This window comes from Spermophilus citellus (genome assembly GCF_964194105.1).
Source record: "Spermophilus citellus genome assembly, chromosome: 3".
Classification (NCBI taxonomy): domain Eukaryota; kingdom Metazoa; phylum Chordata; class Mammalia; order Rodentia; family Sciuridae; genus Spermophilus; species Spermophilus citellus.
The window spans coordinates 104,714,914-104,734,420 of NC_138184.1; the positions used below are offsets into that span (position 1 = coordinate 104,714,914).

A 19,507-nucleotide genomic window follows, 5' to 3' on the forward strand; every position below is an offset into this window, starting at 1 on the left:
GACGGCAGGCCGAGGAGCCGGGAAGAGGCCCCGCGGGCGGGGCGGGTCGGCGCCGCAGTGGACGCCGCCCTGCGGCCGCCTACGGCCTGCGTGGCCCTGGGCCAGCTGCCCGCGCCCGCTCGCTGGGCCTGGCTGTCGCTGTGGCCTCCTGGCGGGCCTGGTTTCCCGCGCACGGGGCGCCCCGGCTGAGGGCCGGGGCGGGGCGGCGGAGGTGCCCGCGGGACGAGCACGGCGCCAGGACGCACCACGGTGAGCCTGACGCGGGGCAAGCGCGGCGGCCCCTCCAGGCACTGCCGTGGGCACCCCGGTCGCGGGAGCTGGCAGACCCTGGTCCTCAGCCAGGCGGGGCAGCTTTCACCAGTGCGGTGGCAGGGAGCAAAGGACGGGTGGCTATTTTGTCGTCTGATGCAAAAGCGTTTCAGAACTTTGCTCCTCGTTGACGTTAAGCAGTATTTGCGTCGAAATTGCCCAGAATGGCATCGGTATTTTTAGTTAAGATCACGTAGTTTGTGTGTGGCCTGAAGAAAAAAGAAATCATTGTCTCTAGCGTCTTTACATTTTTTTTTAAATTAAATAGATTAATTGGAAGGTGTGTGTATTTAACTTACTTTTTTCCCGGGAGCTCACAACTTGGTTTTACATTTTCATTTTTTTCTTGACACTAGATTTGTTAAATTAGCTATAGTTTGGTATGTCATCCAGCATCTTATGTGTGAAAGACTTAAGGTTAGTAGCAAAATTGAACACATAGATCCTCCCCAAAGTGTATGGAGAAGGCGCAGCATTTCCCCTCTCCTTGCAGGTCAGTAGCAGCAAGAAGCTATTAATTAAAACAAAGGAAAAAGGAAGACAAGATGTCACCCTGAATGCCAGTGGAAAGTGCTGGGGCAGAGATGTTGTCTGCAGTTACTGGAGGACCACATAGGACAACTCCCTCCCCCCTTATAGAGCACCTCAGCACTTCACTATTCTTTATGAGGAAACTGCTCCTCCTCTGCTTCATGATTGTCCTTCATCTTGCAAAACTTATGAAGGGGCCGGGGGTTGCACATCCTCCTGCTTCTTTTTAAAACGTTCATGTGTTCCTTCATTCCTCCTCTCAGCGCTTACTTCTTGAGCTCTTCTTTTGCCAATCGCAGGGGCAGGGATTTCAGGCACACATCTAGAGATCAGGATGATTGACTGCTTGTCAGTGTATGCTGCATGGTCTTCTTAGGCAATATTTAAACATGCGAGGCTTGTGTCCTGGTAAACAAACTCTAAAACTGTCATTAATTAGCTAAGTCACCAGCATGCAGGAGACTTATTTACTATCAGTAAGTTTTTAATGAAGTTACTGAAAAGGAGATAAGTTAACACATTGTTTTACTACTGTCCTCAGTAACAAGTTAGCACATATTTCTGCAAAAAAAGAAGGTCTGTTCACAATAGGAAGAAAACACTTAGTATTAATTTTAAATAGAAATAATGTGTTAACTATATGAAAACAAAACTAATAGAAGGTATGAAATAAGAATAAAGGATCACCTGGGCACAGTGGTCCCAGCAGCTTGGGAGGCTGAGGCAGGGGAGGCTAAGGCAGGAGGATTGGGAGTTCAAAGTCAGCCTCAGCAAGAGTGAGGTGCTAAGCAACTCAGTGAGACCCTGTCTCTAAATAAAATACAAAATAGGGCTGGGGATGTATCTCAGTGGTTGGTGGTCAAGCGCTCCTGAGTTCAATCCCTGGTACCCTGTAAAAAGTAAGAATAAAGGATCAATAAGAAGGAAAATAGTTCTGTTTTTAGATTAAATTCAGTTCTCAACAAAATCTAACTGGAAATTTTAAAAAGAACTCCCACGCTCATTTTTCGTCCTTGATATCTTCTTGCCTCATAAAATGATAATGGAAGTGGTCCATTCCTTTTTTTTTTTTGTACAGTTTAACTAGAAAAACATTCTTTAAAGGAGAACTAAGCCTAGAAATGGGGGTTTTCATCAAGTAATTTAAGCACTAAAGCATTTTGGGTTTTAAAAACTTAAGGGAAATGAAATGTCACACTGTTCCTGTTCTGCAGACAGTGCGCTTACTGTGGTGCTCTTTCTAGCATCTCTCCTTTCAGCCAGGGCTCTTCCTTCTCTCTTTCTTGTCTGTAGGCTTTGACTTGGAACAAACATTCAAGGCAGCATTTTTGCTCCTCTCTGCACAGTCCCTCTCTGCTGCTACATCCTAACCTTTCCTCTTCTAGAGACTGGGTCAGGTTGAAAAGTTGTCAGCGCCCAGAATGCAGGCGCTGTGAAGCTGAATGACAAGTAATTTGGTTGGAGCTATGTTGTGCAACTGCTGGCACCGCAGAGGGTGACTTGCTGAGCCTTTGCTGGCTTTGAGAAGGCAAAGTAATGTGGTAGGCAAAGTAATGGCTCCCCAAAGATGTCCCCAGAACCTAAATCTTAAGTGGTGAAAAAGAATTGTGATTCAAAAGGACTTTAAGATGGGGAACAATTATCCTGGATTATTCTGATGGGCCTGGGCTAATCACAGGAGTCCTGAAGAGGGAAGCCAAAGGTACAGCTGGAGGGTGTGACTTGCACAAAGGCACAGAGCTGGGTGGCTGCTGGTGGTTGTTGCTGGTAGCGTGGTGGAGAAACTGGTGCCTCTGGCAGCTGGCAGGGGCAGGAAGTGGATTTTCCCCAGGAGGCTCAGGAGGAGCGGCGCTACCCACACACTAATGTAGACCAGAGCTGTTAGGTAGTAAGTGTGTGCTCTTTTTAGCCACTGGGTGGTGGTTGGTTAATATAGCCTTCTGTCCTTATATGAGTTTCCTGTGCAAAGGTTGGCCCCCTTGTCTTCTGGCTCTGTCCTTTGATGAGGATTCAGAAGAAAAACAGAATGATTATAAATTAAATTAGCAAAAAGTTTTTGCTGAGGGAGGCAGTACTAGGGATTGAATCCAGAGCCTCACACATGCTAGGCAAGTACTCTGTCAATTAGCTGAATCCATAGTCCTTTTGAAAATTTTTGAGGCAGGTTCACCTTGAACTTGTGATCCTCCTGCCCCCAGCCTCCTGAATCACTGAGATCACAGATGTATGCCACTGTGCCTGGCTTCAATACTTTTTTTGGTGACTACATCTGGTAGAAAATGTAGGCTTTGTTATAATATTTACATCCAAATGTTGAAGATTTGTCATGTTTGTCTCCTGTTATGCCAGATTCGTGGGACCCCAATAGACCTCCAGGAGCCAAATTCGATGCAAGCACACAAGGGTCTTTATTGCAAGCTCGAGCCTGGACTCACAACCGTTCCCAATGCAGCGGTCTCAGGGAGTGAGTCCCGGTCCTTTGTTCAGTGAGATTTTATAGGTTTTAGGGGATACTCTATGCGTCACAACATCACACAGCAAATCATTCCATACCACGGGAAAATCAAACAATAACTCTTAACATTGATTAGCACATTCACTGGCAGGAACAAGTTGGGTAGAGGTGATTGGCTAATACAAGAGGGGGGTTCGTTTGAACTGATTGGTTTAGGCCACGAGGAGTGTACCGTGCTAAATTACATGTTTCCCAATATGTTATCAACCACCATAAACTACTTGGGGGTCATCTGGCATTCCAGGTATTTTCCCTGTCTTATTCTGATTGAAGGTTGCTAGGAGGGTTACATGGTCCTCACCTAGCCTAACTGAGTCAGGGACACCTGGCTCCGCAGACCTCTCCTGTTATTTACAGACAAACAACTCAGCAGGGTGGGTATGTACTCACTAGTGCTCTGTGAGTTTTTCCAAGGACAAGGGTCACGCCCCCTTCCTTAGGACAGGCCTTGAGGTAGAAACTGCTGTTATTTATTTATTTTTAAAAAATGGAGTCACATTAGTTTCTCACTCCTAGAAGATTTTACCTTCTGGAGGTGGTGGGTATAAAAATATCTCTCTGAAAATTTAGAGGTCCTCATGTAGAATGGCATTTACTGTGATGATTCAGCATGAGACCTTTCCTTGTGTCATTTCCGGTCTCACTTAAAAAGAGCCCACTTTCTAAGTGAAGCTAGCCAATCCCTAAAAAACAAATGCCAAATGTCTTTTTTGATATAATGAGAGCAACTAAGAACAGAGCACGAAGGAAGAGCAGGAGGAAAAGATTAACATTAAACAGAGACATGAGGTGGGAGGGAAAGGGAGAGAAAAGGGAAATTGCATGGAAATGGAAGGAGACCCTCATTGTTATACAAAATTACATATAAGAGGTTGTGAGGGGAATGGGAAAAAAAAAACAAGGAGAGAAATGAAGTACGGTAGATGGGGTAGAGAGAGAAGATGGGAGGGGAGGGGAGGGGGAATAGTAGAGGTTAGGAAAGGTAGCAGAATACAACAGTTACTAATATGGCATTATGTAAAAATGTGGATGTGTAACCGATGTGATTCTGCAATCTGTATTTGGGGTAAAAATGGGAGTTCATAACCCACTTGAATCTAATGTATGAAATATGATATGTCAAGAGCTTTGTAATGTTTTGAACAACCAATAAAAAAAAATAAAATTAAAAAAAAAAAGAAAAAGAGCCCACTGGCTAGGAAGCCCTCAGGCACTCATGTGAGCTTCTCAAATGCCTTTGATCTTTGCTTTTGCTGGGGACTTGTCCTTTGCCTTTCATGGGTGTGTATTGTCTTACTGGGAAGATTTTTGGATTCCAGAGCATCAGGACTGCCTCTCATCTTTGTTTTGTTTCCTACACCAGTGACCAAATAAGAAGATGGGCTGGAGTTCTCTGCTGTGACCCAGGAAAGGGGGACTGCTCCCCAAAGGCCAAGACTCATTATGCTACTGCAGCCAGAACAAGAGAGAAGTATTGCTGGATGTTGGCAAATAGAAGGTTTGGAACAGCTTTCTTCTATGGGTTGTTTTTCTGGGACTTTCTTACATGAGTGGAACCTTCCTTATAGGTGACATTCCCAACCTTGGGGCTCTGCACATTCCTCCACTGCTGTGCCTCAGTCTTCCTCTCATCACCCCAGCAACATAGTATGTGAATCCTCAAACTCTAAAATCCTTCCTCCTGCCTGTCGCCTCTTATCTTCCTGTTCGCGTCAAGTCTGAGTCTCCCGATTCTGTTCTTAGAGGTTTGTCTCAAGTCTGTCAGCTCCTTCCCCGATGCTGGTGTTTGTGCCCAGAGAAGGTTGTATTATGATCAGACACCTCTCACGCTGGGCATCCTGTCCTTGCTCCTGGCTGTGCCAAGCCTGCGTGGTTCATCCAGTCATTTGCCTTTTCCTTTGCCTGGCAGTGAGCTTGCCAGAGATCACAGCCAGGTAGCCGGATGTGACCCACACACTCTCCACAGCCTCAGCTTGCCATTTCCAGCTGTTTTTGTTGCTCCACTGCAGTGTGGCCCAGGCTATCACCTTCCTCAGAGCTCATAGCCAGTGCCATCTCTCTCATCCATAGCTTACAGCTTTTCGTTCTATGTTATGTTTTTATGGAACTGTCAAAAGCCATCTGTCCCGACTTCCTGTCGTATACAAGGACACACTCTCCTCCTCTGCAGGCCTGCTTTCTCATCAGAGCTTTGTATCCCATCCCCTCCCCCTCCCTGTTCCAGCCCCCTAGTCTGTCACGCCTTCCTGCCTGCGTCCACTTGATTGACCCCATTACCTCTTCCAGTGCTACCATTTTTCTTCTTTTGCCATTTCCGTACTTCTCATTCCTATCATGGGAACAGTGTATTGAAACTGCTTTCCCCAAATCATTAGTGAATCCTTATCCAACTGATCTAATATATTTCCACCCTTGATTTATCCAACTATATTTTGATCCTACCCTCCTTGAAATTCCCCCTTCTGTATCTTCTCATTGTCAGTGTTCTTCTCTGTGGGCTTCGCTTCTCTTTCTCCTTTGCTTCCTGCGTGTTGATTTCTCCATAGTTTAATCATGGCCCTTCAGTGTATTCTTTGGGTTGCCTTTCGTTGTACGCTGTATTTTCATCCTGTGTCTTGGTTCCTTAGCAGGTGTCATGTGAGTGGTGCTGTTGGGCTGTTGGTGGGGACATGTGACTGCCCTTAGGCTCCCCTCTCCATTGGTCTGCTTCATCTGAGTCTTAAAGCAGAAGTCCACAGTTACTTTTGAATCCTGACAAAAGGCCACAGAGTTGGGGGTCTGTTGCCAGGCAACTTGAGTACACATTATAGAAGAGAAACATGGCAGGCAGACATCACATCAGGGTATATCACATTCAAGTGACCCTCCTAGATGTGCCTTCTCTGTGGCCCACTCCCTGCGTTGCAAACGAGTCTCTCCATTCCTGTAGCACCTCTTCCTGCTGATGCACTGTTCTCAACTTGGACCTGTAGCAGCCATGAGCCAATCCTCACCCCACAGCTATCATTGTTCAGGACATACCCATCTCCCAGAACTTTCTGCTCCCCATGTCCCTGTTGTGGCCCTCATTCATGTTTCCGTTTTCTGAGTAACTGTCAGCCTCCTGCCTGGCTTCTTTGTGGCCTTTGTGTTTTCTTCTGATCCTTCATTTAACCACCTCTAATGTAACATTTATATATATATATAAATTTTTTTTTTTGGTTGTAGTAGGGCACAATGCCTTTATTTTATTTATTTTTATGTGGTGCTGAGGATCGAACCCAGCACTTTCCACGTGCTAGATAAGCGCTGTACCACTGAGCCACAACCCCAGCCCCTCTGGTATAGCATTTAAAAAAATATTTTTAAAATTGTAATTGGACCTTTATTTATTCATATGTAGTACTGGGAATCAAACCCAGTGCCTCACACATGCTAGGAAAGTGTTCTACCATGGAGCCCCAGCCCTAGTACAGCATTTTTAAGACACAAATCTGATGTTTCCTGGCTGATAACATCTAGGGAGGACTCCACACTTCTAGAATGGCCTTCTTGGGCCCTGGCCTGGCTGGGCCTGGCTGTGTACATTGCCTGCTGTATCTACTGCTGTTGGCCACCTGCACTGGATGCACGAGCAGACTCACACAACGTCTTCTGGGTTGGCCTTTCTTCATGCTGTCTGCCAATCTTTACCTGTCAAGCCACTCTGAGACCCAGACCAGGTTTTGTGCAGGCTCCACATCCTTGGTTGCTTCTCACATTGTGAAAAGTGAAATCCATGAGGGAGGGTGGGTCTGGAACCCCTAGGATGGACCTACTGTGTTGTAAGCACTTGGGGCATCATCAGATGTGAAGGAATACAGGAGCCACATGGGCTTATTCCACTTCTTGGGCCTGCTGACAGTGGCTCTTTCAAAGGAGCCTGTGCTCTGATAATACCCACCCAGAGTTTACACAGCACCCACTCTCGAATCTGAGTCTTCATCTAGTGTGTTCACTGCCTTTATCGTCATCTACAAGTTGTGACTGATCCTTACTCACATTGCTGGGCAAAGGGTTCAGGACCAGGTACAGTGAGACGTGTAGCCTAATATCAGACCTCTGCCTTGGACAGCTGGCTGTATGTTCATGTTGCTGCTTGTGTTAGCAGCTGTGGGGGCAAAGAGGAAGAAGCACCAGATTTACCTGGAGAAATGAGGTTGTGGCGCAGAAAGGATTGGTTGTATGACCTTGCAGGGTGGATAGGGTTTGTCAAGAGTCAAGGAAGGGAAGGATACTGCTGGCAGAGGAACAGTGCTACAGAGTGAATGGGGAGGTCTGCAGAGGTCCTCCTTGAGTGTCCAACAAGCACAGGTCATTACATGCAATGGAGAACACTGCCTGAGTCAGGGAAAGGTTCATCTAAGGGGCCAGAGGGATAGTACCTGAAGTTTACACAGGCCGGAAGGAGGGGAAGACTACTTCCTAGTGTGCCAGGGCCTATCAGGAAGGTCTTTCTGCAGTAAGACCCAGAAAGATCAAGCTCTTTCCAAGTGACCTAACTGCATCCTAAAACAACACTCAAGATTTATATTGCATGTAATGCAATAAAATCCGCAGCATATGCAAAGATTACAAAGCAGGCAAAGAGGAGAACGAGGCCCTTAATTAGGACAGTAATGAGGTGACACTGACCTAGATTGACACAGACACTGGAATCAGCAGAGGAGGGCAATGCAACTGTTAGAGTCATTTCATACTGTCAAGAAGGTCATAGAAGCCAGTGATGCACCTGTATCCCCGCTACTCGAGGCTCAGGCAGGAAAATCACAAGCTTGAGGCCACCCATAGCCACTTAGCAAGACCCTGTCTCAAGGGCTGGGAATGTTAGCTCAGTGGCAGAAGTTCCTGGTTTCAGTGACTTTTATATATTTACTGTTTTTTTTTTTTTGTTGTTGTTGTTCTAGAGAGTACATCTTTATATTTAAAAAAAAAAGACAAATCAAAAAACCGCACTAAAGAGAAATAGGAGGTATAAAAGAAGAACTACATCGAGAATCTAGAGAGAAAAATCTATATTATCTAAAAGGAAAATACAATGGATTAACAACACATCAGACTTGTAGGAGAAATGATTGATGAGTTTAAAGGCATGGCAATAAAGCTGTCCAAAGTGAAATGCAGAAAGAAAAGGAAGCCGAAAGAAAAAAAAGGAATGCTTTATTGAGCTGTGGACAATGGCCGGTTGCCCACTGTGTGAACATGTATGTGCCCCACAAGCAGGTTTTAGTCAATGACGGCGAAAAATAGGACAGTGTGATACAATGGAGCTGGAAAACAGCTGTTGTCTAATGATAGGACAATCTAGTGCCACTGTGGTGGCAACACAGTGCACCTCTTGGAGACACAGCAGGTGGGCTGGGGTGACTTGGGGGCAGAGCACTTGCCTTCCTTTTGCAAGGCCCCACACTGTGTTTGACCCCAGCACCATACACACAGGTAGCATGTGCAGGTGTACAGTGCATGAGACTTGGTAATAAATGACCTTGCTAAGTATGGATTTGCTGTTCTTTTTAATTGTTATTTTAGAGAGTATACCTTCTTGTAAAGGTGAAGAATATAAGGCATGCTAGGCCAAGCTGGCAGCAGCTTTACACATAGGTTTGCTTAGGTGTTGTCTATGATGGTCACACAGTAACAAGATCACCTAACATGCAGTTCTCAGAACAGATCCCTGTTGAACAGTGATAATGTGGGCTGTGGTCATTATACCGAAGGAGAGGAGAGTAAGGAAGAAAAACATGAACAGCTCCTCGGGAGGCTGAAGTAGGATCCCAAGTTTGAGGCCAGCCTGGGTAACTTAGCAACACTGCATCTCAAAAAAATAAAGATGGGTTTGGGGAGGCTGAGGCAGGAGGATCACAAGTTGGAGGCCAGTCTCAGCAATTTAGTGAGACCCTGTCTCAGAAAAGCGCTGGAGATGTGGCTCAGTGGTTTAAGTGCACCAGATTCAGTCCTGGGGATGTAGAGTTTTTTTTTTTTTAAATAAGAGGTTTTTTTTTTTTTTTTTTTTTTTTTTTTTTTTTTTTTTTTTTTAGAGAGAGAGAGAGAGAGAGAGAGAGAACTTTAATATTTATTTTTTAGTTTTCAGCGGACACAACATCTTTGTTTTGTATGTGGTGCTGAGGATCAAACCCGGGCCGCACGCATGCCAGGCGAGCGTGCTACCGCTTGAGCCACATCCCCAGCCCCAGTGGTAGAGTTCTTAACCTAGCACATTCTTGGTGAATTCTCTCTCCAGTACTGAAAAAAGGAAACAACAACAAAAAAAATCTAAACAACACCAGAAGACCCTGAGTATACTCCCAAAGAAATTGAAAAGGGGAACTCGGATTGATACTTGTCTGCCAGTGTCCATTGAAGCATTATTCACAATAACTGAAAGTTGTAAACAGCCCAGTGTCCCTCAGCAAATGAATGGGTAATGTGGAATGTGTAACAGAGTAGTATTCGGTCAATAAAAAGGAATGAGGTTCTTTTTTATAAATAGTATTGGGGATTGACCCAGGAGTGCTGTACCACTGAGCTACATGCCAGCCCTTTTTACTTTTTGAGACAGATGTCACTAAGATGCCCACGCTAGTCCTGAACTTGTGATCCTCTAGCCTCAGCCTCCTGAATTGTTGGGATAACAGGCTTGGCTCCTGTGCCTGGCAGGAATGGAGTTCTGATACATGCTGCAATATGGCAAGCTTTGAAAACCTCATGCTAAATGAAATAAATTGGACAAAATGGCAAATGTTGTTGGATTCCACTTTCATGAACTATCTAGAATGACAAATTTGTAGATAAAGGTTGTTAGGGGCTTTGAAGAGGGAGGATGGGGAGCTACTGCCTGAGAGATTGGAGTTTCTGTTTTGAGTGATGAAAAGCTATGGAGTTAGTGGTGTTGGCTGTACAACATCGTGGGTGTAACGCCACTGAATTGTGTGCTGGGACACAGCTACATTGGCAAATTGTCATCTGTATTTTACCGCGATTTTTAAAATTATGTAATATACCAAAAGTCATTGAATTGAAAACTTTAAATGAGTGAATTATATTGTATAGGAGTTGCATCTCAATAAAGCTATTTAAAAAAAACAAAGGTACAGTAAAGACGTCACAGCAATTGCTGCGAGAATTTACAACCACGAGATCCCTTACCACGAATGTTGAAGAGCGCCTTCAGGGAGAAGGACATGAGAGCAGATGGAGAGCTGGCCCTGTGCTGAGGAGCGAACAGCCTGGTGATGGTAATTAGGTATGTGTGTGATGTTCTCCTTAATGTTTAAGTCCCTCTAGGAGGAAGTTGACCATGTGGGTTTCTTGTTACTGTGTAACAAGTACCAGGTGCCTGGCGCCTTCACACAGCACTCTGCTCACAGTTCTGCAGGCCAGCAGGTCCGCGTGGCAGTGTCCTCTACTCAGGGTTGCCAGAGGCCTAGCTCAGGGGCCTGCAGGACCAAGTGCTCCTCTGGAGGCTGTGGCAGGGTTCATTTTCTTGTCCCTCCTCCATGAAGGCTGTGGGCCGGATGCTGCCCTTGGCTCCCTGGAGCCTGCACTCCTGTCCATGCTGCACTTCTCTCCGGGTGCTTCAGGCCTCTGCTTCCTTCTGTGACCAGCAGGAGGGGACTTGTTTCTTATTTCTAAAGTGGGAATGTCAGGTCAGTTTATTTATTGCTTTTTTACCTCAAAAGAGGATCTGTAGTGGTAGGTAGAACCATCCAGTCCCGAATTAGTTTTAGCATGGTACTCCAGAGATTAAGGGGTCCCTTTTATGTAACCCCGTCTGTAATCTTGGGAAGTTTCAGGCATTGTGTGTTGTTTTTCTGTGTGGTGGGTCTTTGACACCTTTGCACAGTTAAAGAGTCAGCAACCTTGTCTCATGTTTCTCTTTTCCCCAACTTGGGTTTTCAGGACTCTCCTGTTGCTCAGGAAAGTGTTGCCAAGAACAAGGAGGGCATGGAGGCCGCATTGCTGCCTGCCTGGTCCCAGGTATGTTGGGCTGCTTTCCTTGTTGCCCAGTTGGGAACCCCTCTATACCAAGGTTCTGATGCCCTGTGCCCAGGGGCTTAGGAGTTTGCATCCAGGAGACCAGGAGTGTTTTGTCTGCTTTGTTTGTAGATGTAGATTTGTTTCCTTTAATACAAAACAAACACAAGTGGAACAGCTGGGCTGGAATTGGACCCAGTTGGTGGAATGCTCTTTCATCTACACCAGTCATTAAACCCACAGAGGAAGTAGAGTGTTGGTGCCTCACACAGGCTTCCTTGGTCCTGGCTGTTCTGGTGTGATGCTGGTTGTGTGAATTCATCCGTGGGGATCTCCTGTTTGAAGGATCTCAGGGCAGCACAGGTAATTATCAAAGAGAGAAAACTCCACCAAGGCACAGCACAGAGTGCTCAGGGGGATGCACTGTCTAGGAGCAGAGCAGCCTGGTTGCATCCTTTATGTGGGCGTAGACAGGTGATCTGGGGAGCAGTCAGGAGCAGAACAGATGTTCCTTGTGCAGTAAATGCTCTGGGCAGGAGTTTGGTGTATGCATAGAACACAAGGAGATTTAAATAATTTTAAGGTTCAGGAGAAAACTTGCTGAAATGACATTCACACCAAGACATTAAGAATGATTTATGGGGCTGGAGCTGTGGCTCAGTGGCAGAGCACTTACCTAGCATGTGTGAGGCACTGGGTTTGATCCTCAGCACCACATAAAAAAAAACCAAAATAAAGGCATTCTGTCCATTTACAACTACAAAAAAAAAAGTCATTTATGATTATCCGCCTAAGCGTGAAGGAAGTGAAGGAAGTGGATTTGTGAGTACTCAGAGTTTTTTTTTTAAAGAGAGAGTGAGAGAGGAGAGAGAGAGAGAGAGAGAGAGAGAGAGAGAGAGAGAGAGAGAGAGGAGAGAATTTTTAATATTTATTTTTTAGTTCTTGGCGGACACAACATCTTTGTTGGTATGTGGTGCTGAGGATCGAACCTGGGCCGCACGCATGCCAGGCGAGCGCGCTACCGCTTGAGCCACATCCCCAGCCCTAGTACTCAGAGTTTTGAGAAAGCATGGCCTGTTTGAAGAACTCTGAGGGGAGAGTGGGCAGTGTGGACCTTGTGCCTGTTGCTGCAGGCCCTCAGGAAAGGCCCTGCAGAACAGACACAGGTCAGTAACTGGCAAGCTGATTGAGCTGAGGGGCTTGCATGTCAATTGTGCTGCTGAGAATGAGAAGCTAGGCTGTGTTGCTGAAAAGTGAGTTAATAAGAAATCACTATGGCTTGATCTTTTCCCCTCCCCCTCCTTCCCTCCCTCCCTCCCTCCCTCTCTTCCTCTCTCCCTCTCTCTCTTTTGGTACTGGGGATTGAACTCAGGGGTACTAGACTACTGAACCACATTCCCAGCCCTGTTTTATATTTTATTTCGAGGCTGGGTCTCACTAAGTTGCTTAACACCTTGCTTTTGCTGAGGCTGGCTTTGAACTCATGATCCTGCTGCCTTAGAGCCCCCAAGCCACTGGGATTACAGGTGTGTGCCACCGTGCCTGGCTTTCCCTTGCTTATTATAGAAATTTCCACAGATATACAATAGTAGAAAAAGTAGTTTGGTACGTCAGAGAAGAAGGGCATAAACATTGTTTTTATATTCTCTATTGAAGGACATTTAGGTTAATTCCAGTTTGGAGCAGCTTTCAATAAAGCCCTTTACCGGTTTTTATACATTCGCATGTAGGTTTTGGTGTGAGCCTGTTTTCATTCTCCTAGTATTTAGCCAAGAGAATGGCAGGTTAGGTGTTCCCAGAGGCCCTGTGTTGACTTGTTCTCTGGCTTGGTGTGTTGGGGGCAGTTGCACTTTTAAGAGGAGGGGCCTGTAGGTCCCAAGGCATTGGGGTAGCCCCTCTCAGGGGATTGTGGGCCTCTGTCTCTGGCCCTCTCTTCCTTGCACTTACCTGGCCATAATGTGAATAGGTCCCCACTGCCACACACTCCCACCACAATGCATGGTGCTGCCCCAGGGCCAACTGGCATGGCCTAAGACCTCCAGAAGTGGGAGCCCAAACAAACCTTTTTGTTGTTGATTACCCATGTATTCTGTTAGAGTGACAGCCAGATGACATCGGCTATGTGGTGCAAGTAACTTTAACTTGAGGAAATGTGAGCAGCATTTTCCCAAAGTGAGGCATTTTCCATTCCACAGTGGAGAGCAGCAGTCACTCTACATCCTCACTGGTGTTTGGTTTGAAACTTTACCCTTCCTAATAGGTGTCTGCTGTCTTGCTATGGTTTTAGTTTCCATTTCCCTGATGAATATGACCTTGGACATTTAAAAAAATTTTTTTTTAGTTGTCAATGGACCTTTATTTTATTTATTGATACGTGGTGCTGAGAATCGAACTCAGCGCCTCACACATGCTAGGCAAGTGGTCTGCCACTGAGCTACAACCCTTGGTCATCTTTTCATATGAGTATTTACCATTTTTGGTGAAAAGTTTTATTTTTTTCTGCTCAGTTTTTAACTAGTCTGTTTACTTACTGTTGAGTTTTTACAATATATATATATTTTTTAGTTACAGATGGACACAATATCTTTATTTTTATTTATTTACTTTTACATGGTGTTGAGGATTGAACCCAGGGCCTCATGCATGTGAGGCAAGTGCTCTACCGCTGAGCTACATCCCCAGCCCCTACTGTTGAGTTTAAAAAGAAATTTTCTTTTTTTTTTTAGTTGTAGATGGACACAACACATTTATTTTATTTATTTTTATGTGGTGCTAAGGATCGAGCCCAGTGCCTCATATGTGCTAGGTGAGCGCTCTACCACTGAGCCCCAGCCCCAGCCCCTGAATGTTGATATTAATGTGCTTAAATTTAAATGTGTCATTGTGTTTTCTGCATATTCCCCATCCCACCCCCATGCTGCCTTTACATGGGTGTTTTTTAGTATTTCATTTTTATTTATATTTTGACTCTTTAACATTGCATTTTTGTATTTTTAAAGGGTTGTTGTAGAGAATAGAATGTACATACCTAATCTTTTATAATCTAGACTTAATTTTTACCACTTCAACTAAAATCTGGAAGCCTTTTAAACACATGCATCCCTTGATTTTCTTCCCTTTGAGTTCATATTGCGTGTGTGTGCATGTGTGTTTGTGTCCTTACATATGTTGAAAAACCCCACCGGAAAATGTTGCAGCTTTGCTTTCAACTACCATATATATACTTTTTTATAATTATAAGTTTAATGTTTTTAAAATAGTTTTTAAACCAGTACATAAAACTTGTACATATTAATTGGTACCATATAATATTCAATTCACATATATATTGTGTAATGTTTAAGTGAACTTAAACATATTTATCTCCTGAAACACTTTTTTTTTTCTTTACAGTGAAAACTTTGAAAATCCTTTCTTCTAGCTTTTGGAAATGTGCATTATTGTTATATGTGCTCCTTCCTCTATATCCCATATATTTTTGAGTTTAAGGGAAGAAACCCACAACACTGGGCTGGGGTTGTGGCTCAGAGGTATAGAGCTTGCCTAGCACATGGGAGTTGCTGGGTTTGATCCTCAGCACCATATGAAAAAATAAATAAATAAAATAAAGGTATTGTGTTCAACTACAACTAAAAAAAATATTAAAAAAAGAAAGAAACCCATTACACCCAGATATCTGTTTTTGTGATTCATCCTTCATTTCTAAAATTTCAGTTTTCTCTTCAGCGTTATTCACTTTTTGCCTGAAGAATATCTTGTAGCACATCATTTAGGGCAGATTTTCTGACAACAAACTTTGTTGGTTTTACTTCATTTCAAAATGTATATTTCTTGGCATTTCTGAAAGATATTTCCATTAGATGAAAAAATTCTGGCTTAGCCAGGCACAGTGGCACATTCCTGTGATCCCAGGTACTCAGAAGGCTGAGGCTGGAGGATCACAAGTTCAGCGCCAGCCTGTGCAACTTAGCAAGACCTTATATCAAGAGAAAAATTTACAAAAAGAACTGGGAGTGTAGCTCAGTGGCAGAGCACTTGCCTAGCATGTGTGAAACCCTGGATTCTATCCCCAGTAACACCAAAAGAAAAAAGAAATCTTGTTTTGACATTTCTTTCAGCATTTTAAAACAGGCATATATTCTTCATTCAAGTAGATTTTTTGTCCCCTTTGGGAACAGGGATTGAACCCAGAGGAGCTTAACCACTAAGCACATCCTCAGCCCTTTTTATTTTTATTTTGAGTCAGGGTCTCACTAAGTTGCTTAGAGCCTCACTAAATGACTGAGGCTGACTTTGAACTTGAGATCCTCCTGCCTCAGCTTCTCGAGCTGCTGGAATTGCAGGTGTGTGCTGCTGTGCCAAGCTCCAAATAGATAGTTTTTCTACATATAATCAACACTTCTTTTTGATGAAGCTAGTACAGTCCTTACATTTGTATATATTGTTTCCTTCATTAAATTGTTTTGCTACTACTAAAGGATAACTTTCTTCTCCTTTTTTATGCCTATCAGTGTTGAGGGAAAATGTTCTGGGTGATTATTTGGGGTCATGAGAGGTGGCTTGAGTGATGTGCCTTTTGAGCCATGCAGTGTGCTCGACCTCTACTTTCCCCCCCTATTTTCTTGCCTTGAATTTAGGTGTAAACGGGTTAACTTCTGGTGTCTGATTTTCCCTTCCATAGTTGTTTTAAATAAACTTGGTTTAAATAAAAATGTTTGTTTCTAATCTAAAGCATGACACAGACTTTGCTTTTGGATAGTAACTACCTAAGATCCATTCCTTGGGAGACTTGACCCAGATACCTCAAAATAAATACTGCTAGCTCCTAGAGCGAGTTGGTCCATCCTCTCCCCACTCAGTGCAGGTAGCCTCCCTTTGCCAGGATCCAAAGGGAGGGCAAATGTATTAATCTGGCTCAGTGCAGATTTGTTTGATTTTGTAGACACTGGTGACCTTCAAGGATGTGCTTGTGGACTTCACTAGAGAGGAGTGGCAGCTGCTAGACCCAGCTCAGCAGGTCATGTACAAAGATGTGATGTTGGAGAACTATGAGAACCTGGTGTCGTTGGGTAAGACTAACCTGTGCTTGAAAACTACTCACTGTGGTGATTTTGGCTTTTCATTGCTTAGTGGCTAAGACCCTGTGGGCTTGGGTTCAGTTACCTGCTTCCTTTGGGGCATTGAATAGGGTTTTTATATCCCACTTTTGTGGGGAAAATTTGCTAAATTAAAAAAAATGCATATTTCTTTTGCTAACTCCTTGTAGCCCCAGTGCTGTGGAAGGGTTGGGGTGGGTTTAACTAGGGTTCTTCTCTGTCTACTTTAGAGCTCTCCTGTGCTTACCTGGGCCTTGCTTTTTCCCTGAACAGGGCACCAGTTTCCTAAACCAGAGGTGATCCTGCAGTTGGAGAAAGGGGAAGATCCCTGGCTGGTGGAGAGGGCAGTTCAAGAGTTGTGTCCAGGTGAGCACCAGGCAGGAGCTGCCACAGTGATGTCCACATGGCCTGATGGGGCACAGCCTCGAGACAGGCTCAGGCTCTCCTCATAGGTCCTCCTTTCTGAGAGAGTGTTAAAGTCTCCTGCCTCCAGTTGTTCTGCATTCCTGGCAGGCTTGCGTTGGCTTGCAGAGACCAAGGTGTTGTTAGACCAGGACGCAAGAAAAGACCACTGACTCCAATTAAAATCAAATTAAAGCAAGCTTATTATTTCGACCGGCCGGGCTGCCTCTTCCTCCCAAAACGGCGGGAACAAGACAGCACTGCAGCTTTCTTGTTGCCCAGCTTTATAGCCCAGAAAGTTACACAAAGGGGGGTTACAGATAACAGAACTCTGACAAGCATCACACTAATGGTAGTTTACATTTTTTTTTGCTGGCCCCAACATCAGAATTTATGAGGACCATTAGAGCCTCAGAGAGGGTTGTTGTCTGGCCAGGGAAGGCCAAGATTTGTGAGGTGTCACTAAAGTTTCAGAGAGGGCTGCTATCTGGTCAGAGAGCCAGGCATGGGTGAGTTCAAGGCATGGGCAGGCATTCCAAGCAGGTTCAGAATTTGCAGTAATTTATAGTAAAGCCGAAATTATCTTTTCATGGCTTTGTGGCAAGATGGCTCCCAATTTTAATAAAAGATCAGGTTGGGTCTATCAGTGTCTGACTGCTTCACTAAGACTGTCTTCCTGTGGCACACCTTGCTCAGCCCTGCTCCTGTTTGGGGATTATTACCATGAGCTCCACTTACCATGGGGTAATTTTTTCATCTCCCTGACTCTTTCCTTTGTCCTGTGGTCCCTCCACAGAGCTCAGCTCTTCTCTGTGAGCTGGCCAGTGGAACTGTCCCCTGCCAATGTTCTGAGCATTTGTTTCCAGTCATTTGTAAGCTGCTCCGGAGGCTTGCAGGCTCCTGCTGGCTTGGCTCCCTCCATTCCAGAAGTGCTGTTCTTGGACCACTTTTCCCACTATTAGCTCCGTATTTAATGTTTTTCAACTTACTCATATTTCATTTTAATGTTAGTATTCCTAAAATGAAAATTGTTGTGTAGCTTCCAAAGGTAATTTATTTTCCCAATTCCCTGTGTATTTCTGGGAAATTGGCCTTCTGAGTTAAAAAATAGGAAGTTGTCTCCCAGCTCCCCACCCCCATGTTCTCAGTCAGTGGTCTTTTTTCTGAGCTCTGAGCTCAGTGCATCTCACGTGTTGCTGTCAGAGTCATGCTGCGGGTACAATGCTTCTCGGCATGCAGAGGGCCAGCTCACATGCAAGGGGCTCTACGTGGGCTCTCAGGGAACATTAATTTCTCAGTCCCATTAGATTCCTGTCACATTGGAAAGAACTGTTTCTCCACCTCTTCACCAGTACCTGATGTGCACACCTGGAAGGCATTTCCGATGCCTCAATATTTGAGTCTTACGAGTCCTATGAATTCATTGATTGAGTTATGTGTGTTTTTGGTGTTTTTTGAGTTCTTTATATATCATGGAGATTAATGCTCTGATGTGCAGGTGGCAAAGATTTTCTCCTATTCTGTTGGCTCTCTCTTCATGTTCTAGTTTGTTTCCTTTGCTGTGAAGAAGCTTTTAAGTTTGATACCATCCCATTTATTGATACCTGATTTTACTTCTTGTGCTTTAGGAGTCTCATTGAGGAATTCAGTTCCTAAGTCAACATAATGGAAATTTGGGCCTGCTTTTTCTTCTAGTAGGAACGGGGGTCTCTGGTCTAATGCCTAGGTCCTCGATTCACACAGAGTTGAGTTTTGTGCAGGGTGAGATATAAAGATTCAATTTCATTCTGTTACCTGTGGATTTCCTGTTTCCCCAGCACTATTTGTTGAAGAGGCTATCTTTTCTCCAATGTGTGTTTATGGGACCTTGTCTAGTATGAGAAATGACTATATTTATGTGGGTTTGTCTCTTATGTCTTCTATTCTGTTCCATTGGTCTTCATGTTTGTTTTGGTGCCAATACCATGCTGTTTTTGTTTCTGTAGTATAATTTAAGGTCTGGTATTATGATGCCTCCTGCTTCACTTTTCTCACTGAGGATTGCTTTGGCTCACTTGTAAGAACTTGATCAGTCAACTGCTTTGGGCCTGGGAGGAAAGCTTTTTCTATTTTCTTGCTTCCTTTTCTTATTTCTTTTATTTTGTGCTCATTCATTCAGCAAGTTTTCCTAGATGTTAACTGACAAGTTTCCAAAAATATCAGTCATTAACTAGATTGAGCAGTTTAGATATTTGTTGATAAAATAATTTAGATGTCTATTGATAATTTGTTGTCAAATGAAATATTGAAACTCCATGTTATCAAACACATGGAATTTAAATAAATCTACAAGACTTAATGAACTTCATCATCAAAACCATCAGTGTAATGAACGATGCTTTAGAAATGTTGACTGACAGGGGCTGCAGTTTGATGGTGATGTATTTGCGTAACAGTGTTTCCTGGTAGGTCAGTGTTTCTAGGACACTGGTGATGGAGAGCACCCGCTCGTGTTCAGACACCACACTCAGACTCTTCTTTACCAGTGTGCAGCCCCTTCACATCAATGTCCATTTTAGAGTCTTGCAGTTGCCATTTGTAGTTTGAAAAGCCACTCTGAGATTCTCTGATGCCTTGGGTAATGGAAAGGGGACCAAGAATCATCAGGGCAAAATAGAAACTA

General features: G+C 44.3%; 1 protein-coding gene across 8 annotated transcripts in view; it reads left to right on the forward strand.

The window, feature by feature from the left end:
* Positions 1-19,507, forward strand: part of ZNF10 (zinc finger protein 10) — a 63,365-nt gene continuing 43,858 nt past the window's right edge. For 5 of the 8 annotated variants that reach the window (XM_081286733.1, XM_081286735.1, XM_081286734.1 and 2 more), the window contains exons 1-6: positions 1-249; positions 4,719-4,853; positions 10,462-10,616; positions 11,273-11,350; positions 16,290-16,416; positions 16,717-16,809. In XM_081286733.1, coding sequence (XP_081142859.1) covers positions 11,318-11,350; positions 16,290-16,416; positions 16,717-16,809 — 253 coding nt within the window. In that variant the 5' untranslated portion in view covers positions 1-249; positions 4,719-4,853; positions 10,462-10,616; positions 11,273-11,317. Of the gene's footprint in view, positions 250-4,718; positions 4,854-10,461; positions 10,617-11,272; positions 11,351-11,479; positions 11,711-14,124; positions 14,154-16,289; positions 16,417-16,716; positions 16,810-19,507 lie in introns of those variants that run through there. The other 3 variants (XM_081286739.1, XM_081286738.1, XM_081286740.1) reach the window with 3 other exon arrangements.